Source organism: Eumetopias jubatus, unplaced genomic scaffold, assembly GCF_037043125.1.
Source record: "Eumetopias jubatus isolate StellerSeaLion01/CBP00866 unplaced genomic scaffold, mEumJub1_p1.0 scaffold_10, whole genome shotgun sequence".
Classification (NCBI taxonomy): domain Eukaryota; kingdom Metazoa; phylum Chordata; class Mammalia; order Carnivora; family Otariidae; genus Eumetopias; species Eumetopias jubatus.
In genome coordinates, this window is record NW_028274816.1 from 16,934,763 (window position 1) to 16,952,397 (window position 17,635).

The following is a 17,635-nucleotide window of genomic DNA, read 5'->3' on the forward strand; positions in this document are numbered from 1 at the left end:
GGACAGCATTCTCTCAGTTTTATAACAGCTTTCTGATATTTGCAAATATCCCTTTACATACCAAGGAGCAAGAAGGCTTAGAAATAAAAACCTTTGGCAGGCAAGAGTGTCTATACAAAAGCTACTGACTTTAATATATTTACATATAGCTCACGATGTAGCTCCCTAATATTATGTGTATATTTCATTATATCTATTTAATATTATATTTATCTGGCATTTACCTCCTATTTATGTCAAGTGATACTAGTGGCAAGAAAGTTTCCTTTTTAAATGATAATTTATATCAATACATAAAATTATAATACTTTTCTCTAACATGACCTGTTCCATGTAGGTTAATGTTATATTTGATACAGGGCAAAAATCCCAGAAGTGAATTTCAAAGGACTAAAGGTGAGCTTGGTGCTCTAAGGAAACTACCAGGGATTTGCAACATGGCCTGCAGACTCCAGAAATGGACTCTTTCCTCTTGGTCTTTATAACTGCCCTCACAGTTTTGATCTCTGTGACTTTACTGTCTATAAATGTAGGCGCACAATAAATGTTTGTTAAATATATTTGATAACATTAGAGAAAAATAGAGAAAAGGGGATGAAATTTTTTTTAAATGTTTTACTTATTTATTTGACAGGGAGAGAGACAGTGAGAGAGGGAACGCAAGGAAGAGGGAGAAGCATGCTTCCCGCTGAGCAGGGAGCCCAATGCAGGGCTCGATCCCAGGATCCTGGGATCATAACCTGAGCCGAAGGCAGACGCTTAATGACTGAGCCACCCAGGCGCCCAACGGGGATGAAATTAAAAAAAAAAAAAAAAAAAAGGCAGAATGCCAGTTCCCCCCTGCCCCCTTTTGGATAAAGGTAGTTTTAAAGATTGTTTCTGTTTTTGTTTTCAAAGTAATCTCCACACCAGACATGGGGCTCAAACCAACAACTCCAAGATCAGGAGTTGCATGCTCCACTGACTGAACCAGCCAGGTGCCCCTGGTAGCTGATATAAAGGTAGTTTAATATATAAATTCCTTTTAGAAATAAGTGAGATCTGTTTCAGGCACATTAGAGACCTCTTCTGTGTCCCATGGATGCAGATTTACCTAAACCAACCCTGGTCCTGATATGGAAGTTCCCCCTTAGGTGCCTTGAGCTGGGTACATAATGAAAGGATACCCAAAATAACATATCTAATGGTAAAGTCACCTTCTAACACCAGAATAAAAAAGAAAAGAGAAGGGGAAAGGAATCAACAGGATAAATGAATATAAAAATCAATATATTCACTGACTCATTCACGTATCTTGTATATTTGGTAGAACTGGTTTCAAGCCCATTTGGAGTACTGAGAGAAAGAAACCAGGCACAAATGCAAGCATATGAGTCCATCTATATAAAGTACAAAAGAGGCAAAACGCTGTAACTTTAGAAGTGAGGATACTGGTTGTTCTTATGGGCACAAGTGACAGAAAGAAGCCCAAGAATGAATTTTGCAGGGCAAGTACTATTCTGATTTTTTATTTGGGTGCTAATTACATGAATCTGTTCAGCTTGTGAGCATGGGCTCTTATGACATATGCAGTTTACTCTGTGGATATTACACTTTAATGCATAATTTAAAAATATGTGCCAGGGATAAGAAAAGGCAAGAATACAGAAAAGCCTGAATAGGAAGAAGAACTGTTGTCCTTGCTTATACAAATTCTGACTTACCGATGCCCTTAGTGCTAAATGAAGCCAGGGAGACAATGCTGGATTCACAACACATGGTCTTACTTTCCTCGCTGTGCAGTCCCCCTTAAAAGGTGCTCACAGTGCACCTGCATAACATTTACTGGAACAGTGAGACATTGCAGGAGCCATTCTTAAGACGGATCCTGGCACTTCTCCTTTCATTTAATTTTGACACTGTAACTTGTTACACATACATAAGTGTGTGGGCATTGTTTAATATTATTTCATTGTCACCTAATGGTATCAGCAGCCCTAATAATTACACAGGAATAACAATACAAAAAAAAAAAAAAAGGATCCTGGGGTGATTATCATTATTCAGATAATTCTGTCAAGGTGAGAAAAAGGACAATAAAGGCATACTCAGGAATGGATTTTGTCCTTTGTTTTCAGTCTTGATCATCCTGCTTTTCTTTAATAGTAATTTTCAAAAGAACAAAGCACAGAAGACTGTAGGTTATCTTACATCCATTAATAGGATCTGTGAATATAAATGGATGGAAAAGTGACATTGAGCTTGGCATCAAGAGTCTTTTTTCATACTGAACTGAGAATATTCCTTCTCTCATTTTCTCTTTCTTTCCCAGGACAAGGAGATGCATGATCCTTTTAAAACCTTGGCAGAAGGGACATTTGTGACAACGTGGATGGAACTAGAGGGTATTATGCTAAGCAAAATAAGTCAATCAGAGAAAGACAAGTATTATATAATCTCACTGATATAAGGAATTTGAGAAACAAGACAAGAGGATCATAGGGGAAGGGAGGGAAAAATGAAACAAGATGAAACCAGAGAGGGAGGAAACCATAAGAGACTCTTCATCTCAGGAAACAAACTGAGGGTTGCTGGAGTGGTGGGGGGTGGGAGGGATGGGGCGGCTGGGTGATGGACATTGGGGCGGGTACGTGCTATGAGTGCTGTGAACTGTGTAAGACTGATGGATAAATAAGTAAAAAATAAAAATAAAACCTTGGCAGAAGGGATATCCCATCCCCAATTCTGGTTTAAACACTCCCAGGAATATAACATTTCAGTTCATTATTTTTATATGGGCAGCAATTGATGCCAGGGAAGGCAAAACTTCCTCTTTCATTGTATTATGAAGATAAGCACTACATATTACTCATACCATGCCTTCTGCTGAAGAGCCAAGATCTTTCAAAGGGAAGACACAAGAGTGATGGTCTATTCTCTAGGTCCATATAATGAAAAAACTGGATATAATTTGAGGGGGCATAAATACTATCTTTATACGCAGTTTAAATATCCAGGAAGAAAAATGCTTCTATATCCTTCAAATCCCTTCTTTCCACAGGCACCGAAAGCATGGAAAGGACAACTTTCTATTTCTTAAGAGATGTTTGTTCCTTTTCTTCTTTTTCTTATTTTTTAACAGAGAGAGAGACACAGCAAGAGAGGGAACACAAGCAGGGGGAGTGGGAGAGGGAGAAACAGGCTTCCCGCAGAGCAGGGAGCCCGATGTGGGGCTCGATCCCAGGATCCCGGGATCATGACCTGAGCAGAAGGCAGACGCTTAACGACTGAGCCACCCAGGCACCCAAGAGATGTTTGTTCTTAAGAAATATTAATATGTCCCTCCCATTTTGGGGGTGTTATGTATGGAAGGATGGGAGTATCGTGGAAACCAGAGGTGGGAATTGTCTCAGGCTTAGTATGCTTCTAGAACTAGAGCCTAAAAAATCCAGTAAGAAGTTTCACAGTGTCTCACTTTTTCTTCTCTTTGTTACCTGTTTCATCCCCTTCCCTGCACTACAAAGTGTAGCTGCTTTTCCATTTCTCTAATATATACCATGAAGCAATGATGTCTACCTAATGGTTTCCACATTCACCTACTTCCATGTTGAACTACTTGGAAAGATAGTATTTCAACATCTTCTCAGTCTTCATGGCAAATACCTGGGGTTGAGACTAATTGAATTAGATCTGACCAAATGTCTCCCTGTGTTCTAGAACAGAAGCAACCTTATATAAACTGATTGCTAATTATCCACACTGTCCATAAGGAGATGGACAGTTAGTAGAGAATAAACAAAGTAGGAATTAGGCACACACTCGGTGGGGGTTCGCTGCTGCCCTCAAAGAGGTATGTTCTCTAGAGGTGGTTACTGACTATAAGATACTCATTCCTGTACTCATTCCCTTTTTCACACAAGCTTCCAAAAAGCAGGAGGGGTGGCTGGGTGGCTCAGTCGTTAAGCGTCTGCCTTCGGCTCAGGTCATGATCCCAGGGTCCTGGGATCGAGCCCCGCATCGGGCTCCCTGCTCCGTGGGGAAGCCTGCTTCTCCCTCTCCCACTCCCTCTGCTTGTGTTCCCTCTCTCGCTGTGTCTCTCTCTGTCAAATAAATAAATAAAATCTTTAAAAAAAAAAAAAACAGAAATAGGCAGAGTAATGTTTTTAGTGGCAAGCCAGTGAACAGTGCCCATGAACACATCGCCAAAGAATAGAATCAGGGGGACTCATTTTGACCAGAAGAAAGGAAAGATAAAAAAATCCTTAGGTAGCATTTCCCAAAGGTCTCACAAGATTTTAGGAGAGTTCCTGCTGATAATGTGATCACTGGAACTCATTCAAGTACTTAAGTTCATCTCTGTATTAACTGATTGCTTTCTGTTCTAGGTTTTCTACCATTGTTTTGTCTGATGACCTAAGAGGGATATCTTTATTATGTTTTATAGATTATAAACAGGGCTTTGTGGTCAGTGTTTTGGCAAAACCAATTAGAATTTCTCACAAAATTAAATATAAGCTTACCATATGATCAAGCAGTCAAATGACCTGAATTTTTTCAGTTATTTATCCAACTGAACTGAAAACTTACTTCTAAACAAAAATCTGTATCGGAATGCTAATAGCAGATTTATAATCATAAAGAATTGGAAACAATCAAAATAACCTTCAGTAGGTAAATGGATAAACAAATTATGGCAATCCACACGACAGAGTAGTACTTAGTGATGAAAAGGAATGAACTATTAAGCCATGCAAAAACATGGATCAAACTTAAATGCACATCACTAAGTGAAAGGTCTACATACTATATTCCTTTATATGACATTTTAGGGAAGACAAAATTATAGAGTCAATGAACAGATCAGTGGTGGCTGGGAGTTAAGGAAATGAAAAAGTTTAATAGGTAAAACTCAAGAGATATTTTTAAAGCACTAAAGCTATTCTGTATGATACTGTAATGATGGACCCACAGCACAATGTACTTATTAATACCATTAAACATTATAGCACAATAAACAAATCTCAATATATGCAAATTTTTAAAAATTAGGATGTCAGAGTTTCCCAGGATAAAATGCAACCTGTGACAACATAATTCAACTATATTATATATGTATTTTAAAACTTACTGAGGGTAGCTGGGGGAAAAGGAGCAGACCTAAGAGTGTGTGTTTCTGTGTGTATATAAGTACACTATAGACACACACACCCTAACATACTAATATACAGATTAGTATACTATTAGTACACATGCTAATATACTATTCATATATTATAGATTTGTATAACATATATGTATATATATATATATGTGTGTGTGTGTGTGTGTGTGTGTGTGTGTGTGTGTAAATTAGTATACCTACATGTATTTTTCCTCCCTCTATCAGCGGAGAGGGCCTAGAAGCAAAGGCAACTCAGGAGCAACACTCATCTTGGTTTCTGACACCCCAAAAAGGAACCAGGGCTCCTTGGATAAATAGTTAAGTCTAGAATTGGAGCAATAATTATTCAAGATAAGCCTGGAGCATCATGCAGTGCAAGAAAGTAAGAAAGTAAGTAAGTGCTAAAATCCAAACCAAAATACTAATGATGATGATGATGATGATTATGATGATGGATAGATATCAAAGGGACACAGGAGACAAGTAAAAGGGCTCCAGGTGCCAAAGCTGAAAAAGAAATTGGGCAAGAAAATAAAGCTGTATTGGATTATAAACCAAAGTGTAAAATCAATAACTCTTGAGTAAAGGTTGATTAAATGAAAGAGAGAAAAAAAAGAAGGAAGGAAAGAGACAAATGTTCTATGTATAGGGAATCCACATGAGTAACGTCATTACGCGGTGTGTGGGGGGAAGCATAACTTCTCACTCCTTAAATACATGCTGCACATGGAGACTTCCTTCCAAAGGAAAGGAGGGGAAAAGAGGAACTTCACAGTAGATAAACCTGATAAAATAATACCTCAGCCAGGTGACTAAGCTTAACATCAAGAGGAATAAATCCTATCGATAGTAGGTACTCGCGATATAATGTGATGAAAATGGTACTTTTACTTATGGGATCTTGCTCTACAAATGCCCTCTCCCCGTCTCCTACCCCAAAATGTACTTCTTGAACTCAGAGGACTCTTGGGGCTTGCAAAGATTCATAATTGCTAGATAATGATGAGAACTGAAAAATCTAACATGGTTATAAAGGGAAGAGTCCTTGGTGTCATGCTCACTGACAAAAAGAAAATGAATAAAATCATCTTCAACAGTGGCACAAATACGGTTATACAGACTTTAACTCTTCAAATACAGACACAAGGGATTAAAAACTTGTTTCCTTACAACGGGAGATATACCTGAAACAATCTGTATATTCTAATCTACAGTCTCATATGTAGCTATTTTTTGTCTTGTTTTAGATCTAATTATACATCAAGTACACACACACACTTACAGCTCTTTTTGCCATCAGTCTATATTCTACAAATCTAAATAGCTTTATCCTTTACTTCTTTTAACAACTCTACCATATTTTATCTATTAATCTATGTGCTGATGTATACATGTAGCTATCTTGCCAAATAAATTTCAATGTTTTTCTCTATTTGAAGTTATTGGTAAAGAGAAATAAGAAAAAAACACCACCACCTATCTCATACAACTGTGATTGTTAATCAGCCAAGGAATAAAGGCCTTTGGGTCAAAAATAATCAAACGGTAAATTTTAAAATCCAGGGACTCCGGGGCGACTGGGTGGCTCAGTCGTTAAGCGTCTGCCTTTGGCTCGGGTCGTGGTCCCAGGGTCCTGGGATCGAGCCCTGAATCGAGCTCCCTGCTCTGCGGGAAGCCTGCTTCTCCCTCTCCCACTCCCCCTGCTTGTGTTCCCTCTCTTGCTGTGTCTCTCTCTATCAAATAAATAAATAACTCTTAAAAAATAAAAATAAAAATAAAAATAAAAATAAATAAAATCCAGTGAATCCAGAAAGTACTACAGCACAAATACCAAAGTTAAAGAAATAATATTAATACATGCATAGAGACGCTAAGGAATCCCCGGGACCAGCTCCAAGGGGCAAGGTTCTGAGAAGAGCATGCTGACACCAAAAATATATTGACAAAGGTGTCCCACATTCATTTTCAGCCAAGACTTCAGAATTTCACAAATGTGTGTTTTGGAGCTGCCCTGACATGCAGTTGATTCATTTCTCTAACGGGCGAATGTGGGCAAAGGCTGAACTCTATAATCTTTTACTCTCTGGTCCTTTTTAATTCATGATTTCCTATAATGACAATGTAAGAAAAATCAAAGAACTGTGGGTGTTGATGCTAATTCACAGAGCTCTGGACACAAACATGGCTTGAATAACTTATGGAGGATTTGCCCTTTTGCCTCTAGAATCAATAAATATGTTGAGTCCTAAAATATTAATTCTCATATGAGGGCAAAGAGACAAGGAAGACAATAAGATCATCAGATTGTCTGGGTAGAATCCTACCTTGGTTTCTCAACCCTTGACCCAGAATACAAAGTTTTTCTAGAGTATTTTAAATTTCCTTATAAGTACAGACTTACTGATAGTAAAATATTTCAGTATTTCAAATATGTATCTCTAATGAAGGTTAGCTTCTTTATGCAAAATAGAAACTACACAATCCTCACGTCATCTTAAGAGTTTCAGAACCACAGCTGTTATAGGCATTCATATCAGGTAGAGCAGCTGGATTTCTCTTGAGAGTATTTATTTCCATCCCCATGATCTCCCACCCATGTTTTCCTAAAGAATTTCAGTTTTGTTCATCAAACAAGACAAAAAAATATAATCAAATCCATCAAGATATGTATTTCCTCCTTCTTACTTGGCATCTTTCCTTTAAAATAGAGAAATGGTATCATTTTTTTTTTTAATCTAGCCAAGAGAAAGAAAGAAATCTATGACCTCTAAGTTTTAAGAAAGGAGAATGTTAGGTTTAAGACTGTTTATTAGTATGAAAATTCTTTGATCTTTTAAGCATATGTGACAAAAATTGTTTCTTTAATAATAAAAAAAGAATATAAAAATGAATCTCTATTACTTTAGGAATCTCCTTTATATGGGACTGAAATAAGTACTGGGCAGTGACAAGAATGACAAGTGAATCCATGTAAGCTACAGTCATCATAATTTTTAATTCACTCTTCCAGAAATTGCAAATTTTACTGTTTAGCTACATGCTAAACTAACATGTGGCCTTGCATAGAATCGAAAATGCCTTCTCATCAGACATGCATTTGTAAAGCTTTTGTAGTGTAAAATTATGTTAGTGCTGCAAGATATTTATAAAAAAATATTTTCTGGGATCATATAAATGTCTGCATCTCCAAAAAATTATATAAAACAAATTTATCAAATTATGATATATTAATACTTTGAAGACTCGAAAGCACAAAAGCATTTCATTTTCTTTAATTCAGTGTTTGTCAACTGAATGATTTTTTTTCTTTTTGTAAACCTATTTTGAATATAGATTGGAAAATGTTGCCACAGGCCTAGTATACCATAAGAAACAACTGAGGTGTATAGGAGAATAAAAGTAGAGAGTATTATACAGTTTCCTGCCTCCATTCCTATCTGTGTGCCATCTGAACAATTAAGTACAAAAGTCATCAAGTGTGGCTGGGTGAGATAGGAATCTGTGTAAGAGTAAGGAAGATGGAGAGAAAATACAACAGCAGGTAAACATTTGTGTGAGGGATAGGGGCTGGGCAGAAGGAGTAAATGGAAATCCCTTATTACAGGATGTGAAGGGTGATCCAAATAATAAATATACTGAGGATAAAGAAACTCAGGTTTCCTATTGTTGGAGAAAAAAATATATATATATATGTAACGAACCCTCTGGTGTCACTTTAGAATTGGAGGTTTAGAGATGAACTCACGGTTTTCAAAAGATAGATAGTGTTTTAGTTTCCTTTGGCTACCATAACAAATTATCACAAATTGGGTTGCTGAAAACAACAAGAATTTATTCTCTCACAGTTCTGAAGTCCAAAATCAAAGTGTTGACTGGCCCACGTTTCTTCTGAAGGATGTTCCCTTGCTCCTTCCAGCTACTAGTAGCTCTTGGCATTCCTTAGGGGAGCACGACTCCAATCTCTGCCTCCATCTAACTCAAGACCTCCATTTAACTAATTACATCTGCAATGACACTAATCTAAAGTCCTCGGCAGACAAAATTAAGGGGGAACACCAACTCAGTAGAGATAACTGTGTGTGTGTGTGTGTGTGTGTGTGTGTGTGTAGGTGCATGTGTGCACATTACTTTGTTCTGTCCTGTCCGCTGAGATTTGGCAGTAGCAACACCTTGGTAGCAATAAATACAACCAATATCCTGAATTTGGCACCAAATACCAGTCTCATTTAAATGGAACCAGCTCTCTTTATACAGTTGGCAAATTCCATGGGGTGCCTGGGAGGCTCGGTCAGTTGAGTGTCTGAAGCAGTTTTGGCTCAGGTCATGATCTCAGGGTCACAAGATCGAGCTCTGTGTCTGAATCCATGCTCAGTTGGGAGTTGGCTTAAGATGCTTTCCCTTTCCCTCTACCCCTCCCCTCTGCTCATGCTCTCCTTCAGATAGACAGATACATAGATACATAGATAGAGAAAGACAGACAGACAGACAGATGAATGAGTGAATGAATGGTAAATTCCAGGGCTGGGTCAGGGAAACTACAAAAGAAGCCTAGAAGACTTTGGCCAGTGATAAGACTGTACCCAAAGAATGAGAAGGCATGTCAAGGGGACACAGAATCAGTTTCAAGGGCATGTCATGGCCAAGTCTGGTATAAATGATATTCATAACTATTATCACGGCATCAAGATAAATAATGAAAATAACTATCACAACTCATTAAATAAAACAGAAATCTACAAGTCTAAACTAATACAAATAAATACACAAGCAAATAAATGGGAAGAAAATCAAGCTTTTCCTTAGAGGAGAACGTCACGTAATAAATGCAGACGGAATGAGGGAATTAGTACAACCACCATGTGGCAGCCAAGAAACCTCAAAGAATGCTAAAATTGGGGGCGTGGGTAGTAATTTGATGAAGAATAAGATATTTACTTAGATGCAAAGTATCTGCTTACAAAGTTATCAAGTACAAAGAGAAAAAAAACTTTACAGTGGACACACACGGTTGGATAACACCTTAATGAAATTATTATCAAAATTATTATCACCGATAATGGAATAAATCAGAATCTTGTTCCACTTGATACAAATCAATGTTATCTGTGATAGCACTACCTAAGATGCCTATTCTGGATTTAATCTCAAGGAAACATCAGACAAATCCTAACTAAGGAATTCTATACATTAGTTCTTCTATAATCTACAAGTGTAAAGTTCATAAAAGCAAAGACTCAAGAAACATTCTAGATTGAAGCATTCTAGAAACATAATGGTAATGCACATACAGTCCTGGATTTTATCCTTTTAATATAAAAAAAAAACATTACAGCACAATTAGAGACATGTGACCAAGTTCTGTGCTTTCAAGAGCAATCAATGGCATATCGATATAAATTTCCTGATAATGATGGCTGTGGAAAAAAGCATCCATGTGGGAAGGACTTCCTGAGGTTTTCCATGGTGATGGGGCATCAAGTCAGCAACTCGGTCTCACATGGTTCAAGGAAAAAATAAACTCTACAGAACTCCATTTACCCCCTTTCTCCAAGATCGAATGTTTCACTTTATTTTTTTTTTGAAGGCCAAGAGAAATTCTCTAAGATTAAATGTATTCCAAATCAAAGATAATGAAAAGACACAAAATAAATAGTATGTATTTTAGATGGGCCTTCCTCCAAAAGAGGATCTGAGCATGTTTATCATAAAAGAACATATTCATAAAGAAGAGGCTTAATATGAATGACAAGACAAGACAGAATGAGAATAACACGTAGAAAGAAAAAGACTCATATTATTTTCAAACTTTAACATCTTCCTTTGGCTGAGTTCGTGTTCAAGGAGAGTAAGTTCACTTGCATACTGTGTACTGACTTCTATAACTGCCCGTTGTAAGCCTTTGCAAAGTAGTGAGATGTGCCTTTTTCAAATTTATCTTACTAAATCATCTCTTAACTTTCTTCTGATGTTTTGATGCATATTTTTTGTGGAAAGGACATTCTCCTTTTGCATTCATGACCAGGAAATCTAAAGTCAATCTCCATCACTCTCTTTAGCCTTTATCTTTATTATATTAACAGCACTTCAGAGCCAGTGTTCGCCACATGGCTCCTAATTAATTTTATTGTTATTTGAATTTCTATGTGATGTACTGTTGTTACATTTCTCAAGTGCTTAGGTGCCTATCTTGAAAATTGTCATACTTTACCCAAACTTTTCCTTTCCAAATCCCATCTTAGTTTTCGATTTAATTTGCAAAGTATGTTGACCTCAAGTGCTCTTCCACCTTGTAAAAATATTAACTATTATAAATATGCAGCAGAAGCACAGTGCTCGTATAAACAAAATTCTCTAGAGATATTATCAAAGATTAGTAGAGCATACTGGTTAAACCCATGAGAGGTAGAGCCAAATGTCTGGATTTAAATCCTAGCTCCTCCACTTATTATCTGGATTTGGATTAGCTATTAGCTATTTCCCCAGTTTTCTGATGAAAAGTAATGAGATATAAGGAAGTTAATATCAGTACTGATGTTACAGGGTTGTCACGGATATTAATAACATTTAACACAGCTTCTGGCATAGAGCAACTTTTCAGTACACATTGATCATCATTAGAGAAGTCCTGAGTCTCAAAGAAAACTAAGAAAACCGCCAGTGTCATCTGCTAAGTAACTGTGTACTCTACAATATAGTAATGCCTACCAGCTTAAGCGCTATTTGGCTTCTCATCCCTTCAACTTGCCTTCACTAATATGCCCTTTTGAATAAAACAGGGTTCATTCCAACATGTACATTTTTGAAATATAAAGGTAAGGCTTGCTGAGAAATTTTTCATCGACTCAGCCATTCGTATCAGTTTACTGAATCTTACTAGTAGAAGTAATTCACAAATGGATGGCTGTAAAGAAACCGATATATGTTGGTCACTGACTCTATGCTCTGCCAACTACTTTAAATATAATCACTGAATTCTTCCCAACATATTTATTTAGGTAGAGATCACTATGCACACCATACAGATAAAGTAAGGCTTATATGGATTATGTCACTTACACAAATAGAAGGCAAATTTACAGCCAAATAATCTGAGATTCTATTTTCAACTCAAATAAAAGTTTATTTTATCTGAACATAGGTGTAGGCATATGGTCAGGGTTAAATACCCATCACCGCAATGTACAATGGCATTAAAAATATCTATTTTGTCTGAAACTCAGTAAATGTAGGCAAATGTGCCCTGAAAAACCAACTTCAACAATGCTAGTTTGGGATTCACAGTTAAAATCAGACAAGCTCACATGCCACTCTTTATGTGGTATTGCTATAAAAGTGAATTCTCATCAAGTTCTTAAATTCACAGTAGAATATAAAAGAGCTGTGTCTCCAGCTTCCAAGAAAGATCTTTCCAAAACAATCTGGCTGCCATTTGGGCAAATATATACGTGTGTTTTTGTCTTGACAGCTTGTCAACTGGCAGACAGTTCTTGAATATCACATTCATTTCAATTTAATATTGGTAAATTTCTCAATTAGAATTTTTATCTTTCACTTTCTGCACAATGAAATCCCTAGTCCTCACTGGCATTCCTCAGGGCGTACAGGTGCGAGTGTTGGTATTTCTGCAGTAGCAAAGGAAGAAAAATGAAAGAACTAAGGAGGGGAGGGAAGAGACAGGCTGAGAGAGAACAGTGGTAATGGGGAGAGAAAGGAGATAGTAGCTGACCTTCATCCCGATATTCACCTTCATGAGAAATGAAGGGAATAATTCACAGTTGACAATAAAATAGTGCAGCTGCTTCTGCTCCCTTTAACCACAGAGGCTGGAGTCAAAGAGAAGCCAGACACCCAATGCATAAAATCAATACATGAGGAAAGTCCAAAGGTAACGTGGGAAATAGATTAATAAAAATAATTTTAAAAACCACCACAACAACCAATTTTGAACACTTACTTCACGGCATACCTTTCCTTGTACTTTATCATGTGATTCTCACACAATGAAAGCAAGATGGAAATTATTATCTTTGCACTGTAGCTCGGGAAAATAAGCAATAATTTAACCTCCCTGAACTTTAAAGTCAACCAGATAATAAGGGATGGAACCAGGATTCAAAACTCCATCTATCTAACTTCAAAAACCACCCTTTGAATTGTAGCACAAACCAGAGGTTTTTTGGAAGAGATGTCACAAGCTACACTTTTTTTTTTTAAGTAACTGTATATGTTAGAATAGATTATTTCCTTTGTTCTCTACATTCTTATCAAGAAAACTCTTTTTTTTAAGATTTTTATTTTATTTAGTTATTAGAGAACAAGTGAGAGAGAAAACAGCAGGAAAGGGGAGAGGGTCAGAGGGAGAAGCAGGCTCCCCACTGAGCCGGGAGCCCGATGTGGGACTCGATTCCAGGACTCCAGGATCATGACCTGAGCCAAAGGCAGTCACTTAACCAACTGAGCCACACAGGCGCCCTCAAGAAAAGTCTTTTAAATAGAGGGAAAAAATGCCTATATATTTACAAGTATATATTTATACACCACATTATGTAGCTAATAATATCTTTAATACCCTTTTCTTAGCTGAACGACCTTGAAGTGTGCAGAAGTTTTGGGGATTTTCTTTCTCAACATACTTATTAGGGACACGACTCATATTACACAGAAATGGAAGCCTCTGACACATTTACAATAAATAGATATAGATTTGGCCATTATGATGCAGAAATCATAATGATGAGATGAAATCAACAGTTCATTGTTTACTGGCAATTAAGACAAAGGATTCTGTATGTACTGCAGGTATCAATAGTCCTTTAGAACACCTTACTCTCATCTGGATTAAGAAAAAAAAAAAAAGATGTATTAGGGAAATTCTCTGCCCTAAATGAGTTGATCAAAGAAAAGGGGGTGTGGAGAAAAAGGTAGTGTTTCTCAGTTCCTGTTTGCATGTCAGATTCTCAAGGGAGTACAAACATGGAGGTGCTTTTGCTCATTTGTGGGTTTCTTCTGCAGGTGATGGTGATGGTAGGAAGGTAACTGTCTGCTCCAAAGCCATAGAAGTTTCCCTAGAAAAAAGTGTCATTTCAACCAGCTGTAGAAGAGCCACCAGATTTTGATAAAAAGAAAAAAAAAGTAGAATTCCTTGCAGAAGAGATAGGCAAAGTGGATGGAGTCTTGGCAGGAGAAATACATGGGTAAGATATGAAGACCTGAAATCAATTCTCATTCGCTGCTGCAATGGGTACATTTACCAAAGTTATACCATAGGTTAAAAGAGAAGAAATCAAATGAAGCCAGGCTATTTACCTAATTCTGGCCTTCAATTTCTATGTCTACTTGAGTTTTTTATTTGTCTCATCATTTCACCTGCCTCTAATTTATGTGACTTTGCCACACAGCATGTATCCTTGTAGGTTGTCTTAAATGCAATTTGAAACAAACTAGGGTACACATTACATACATAAGAATGACTTTTGTGATCTTATACTCTGAATTTTGGATCCTGCCTCTTCTTGTCAGAGAAGGAAGAGCTCTAAAACCCCTCCTCTTATAGTATAAAGTCTGGGAACAGGGGTTGAGGATAGATAAGCATATCCACAAAAGGAAAAAAGAAAGGGAGAAAATCATGTTTTGAAATAAACACTGCTCTGTAAAATAAAATGGGTATTTCAGTGCCTCAGCACAAGGGTGATCACATCAGTGACTGCAGTGTTCCCACAAAAAAGTTCAGTTACGAAGAAGTCTCTGGCAACTGTAATTTCCTAACTCACTCTTGACTTGACCCACCAGCTCAATCCAATATCTGGCTGACTACGGATCTATACCGTTTTCTATTTCTCTATGCACTGCATCTGCATGTGACTATACACAAACAAATAATTAAACATCAAGCAAATATCAATAGGATTAGTCTGGCATGTTGGAACAAATCTTGGTAAATCCATCACAGTAACAATACTCAAACTACAAGTCTATGAGAGGAATACAAATTCAGACTATTGAGGTACTGTCATTGTAAGGAGCAATATTTTAATAAAACTGCTTCGTCAGTTCCTATTACTAAGGGACTAAAGCTATTGAGCTGTGGAACTTAGGCCAAAAAAGGGGATTTGGAAATGCAAATTAGAGATAAGACGGTAATAAACGTCTTTTATTCAGCAACACACCAGCCCTGATGCCAGGAGCTATTTTAAAGATGAGTCTTAATAGTTCTGTGAAATTGGAAGCATACTCACCCAAAATGGACATCTCTGGCACAGTAGCATGATAGGGTCCATTAAGAAACTCTGGCGCATTGTCATTGATGTCTTGAACTTTAATAATAAATTCAGAAGGAGGCTCCAGAGGCTTGTTCGTCTCCCAGTCCACTGCCTGAGCTGTTAGAGTATACTCAGCCTTTTCTTCCCGGTCCAGTCTCTTTATAGCATGGATATCTCCTGTTATATCATTTATTTGAAATATTGTCCCAGCTCCATCGCCTGATAAGATATACTTGATTTTTTTGCTCCCAGGATCCAGGTCTGTGTGCAGCTAAAATGAAAAGTGGCATTGGTTAGCGATGGGGCAATGTGCAAAGTTATTTTTTAACTACCTCCTGTTTAAATATCAAGTTGGTTCTTTCTACATTCATCCTAACTTCATCAATTTCTACTAACAGTAGTTGTACAAAGAGTTTATACACTGTATGCATACCAATCAAATAAAATATAATGAAATTTATACAAATCAGTTAGAACTGTTTTAAAAAGTACTCTGACCTGTTTGGTATACACTGACATGCATTTAGAATGCTAAAAAGATCAAGAAGAAAACACAAAAATGTATGCATTCTTTTCTGCTCATTAATACATTTATCTAAAGTTCTTCTTAGCTATCTTTAATGGATCACTCTCTGTGTGCCAAGAACTATGGGATTTGCTTCTTGTATATTAATTCTCTTAATTTTTCTGAAAGTTGATGAGTTAGAATATTTCACATGAAACTTAGAAAAGCGAGGTATGACAAGGCACATAATAACCTCTCCAAGGTTCGTATGTGTTGGAATCAAGTGCAGTAGACCCAGAATTCATCTCAGATCTACCTGTTATATTTATAAAGGCAAAAATAATTCAATCTGATGCCTATTAAGATCTTATGTTCTCTAGGACTTTCTTTTCTTTGATCTGTACAATTCTTCTGGTCCAGGAAAATTATTCCAATTTTATTTTTATTTTTTAAAGATTTTATTTATTCATGAGAGACAGAGAGAGAGAGAGAGAGAGAGAGAGAGGCAGAGGGAGAAGCAGGCTCCCAAGGAGCAGGGAGCCCGATGTGGGACTCAATCCCAGGACTCTGGGACCATGACCTGAGCCGAAGGCAGACGCTTAACCATCTGAGCCACCCAGGCGCCCTAATTATTCCAATTTTACAGAGAAGAGCACTGAGGCCAGAAAAGGGACCCATTTGGAAAATCAAAACTTCACAAGAGAAATACAGATTCATCTCAGGTCAGGGTGTTACCAGCTAGACCCCAAGACTTGACCTTTACTGCTTCCCTGCTTGCTGACCTTTGTTCCACATTTTTCCTTAAGTTCTCTTTCCAGCTTATCTCTTAACTCAGGCAAAAGACTCTATGGGCATAACATCCCATGATGAAAACCAAAACTATCCCTCAAGCGTTAAGAACTGCCTGGAGGAGCTTTCCGGGGATCCAGAGCACCCAGCCCAACATGAACTAAACCCTGAAGCATTCCTGCGCAGATGGACCATGGAGTGACCCACGGAATGACTAACAGTTACCTTTACCTGATTATAATAGTAGAATCTCCTCCCCAGGAAGAGCACAAGCCTCATTTACATAACATACATGTACATATACAGGCATGTTTCTGTAAGGCGCATGCGCACAACCTTAGGTCGGCCTCTAGATGACAAGGCCCCCCTTTCTAAAAATTCATCCTAACCCTAAATAAAAGGAACCCATTCACCCTTGCTCCGGAAGTCACAGCTTTGGTTACTCCCCATGGTCTCCTTATTTGCCACAAAGTTCACTTGGACAACACCACCACCTGGTGTAGTTTCTGTGACTCACCAGCGATCGCATTCGTTAGTTCAATTACAAGGGCAACAAAAATTTACTTAACTCCTACTCTACCTGATACATTTTGGTAGGTACTAGGGAAAACAGAATCCCTGCTTTAAAATTTCCAGGTTACTCTGAAGAGGGAGACAGGAGTGTCCTGACACATGGTACGTCTTCTTTATACTCTGTTGGACTCCTGTTAAAAAACTAAAACAAAAATAAATATACTTTAGTTTGCATTTTTAAAAGAAAAATTCGTTGAACTATAGCTGTAAAATGGTGCTTAAATGCACATATTTTCAGTTTATATATATAGCTCCAGTTACTGCACCGTAAGATTTCGAATTTCAAATACTTGTTCCTTAAAAAAAAAAAAAACAAAATGCTGTGTGGAAAGAAACTCCTAGAAACTCAAAAGACATTGTGTTCTCTTG

The 17,635-nt window shown here is 37.4% G+C and overlaps 1 protein-coding gene across 1 annotated transcript in view; it reads right to left on the minus strand.

Moving 5' to 3' along the window:
- CDH8 (cadherin 8) overlaps window positions 1-17,635 on the minus strand; it is a 334,233-nt gene that overhangs the window by 217,185 nt on the left and 99,413 nt on the right. Inside the window, exon 2 of the mRNA XM_028095485.2 lies at window positions 15,376-15,670. Within this exon, the coding sequence (XP_027951286.2) occupies window positions 15,376-15,670 (295 nt within the window). The remainder of the gene's footprint in view (window positions 1-15,375; window positions 15,671-17,635) is intronic.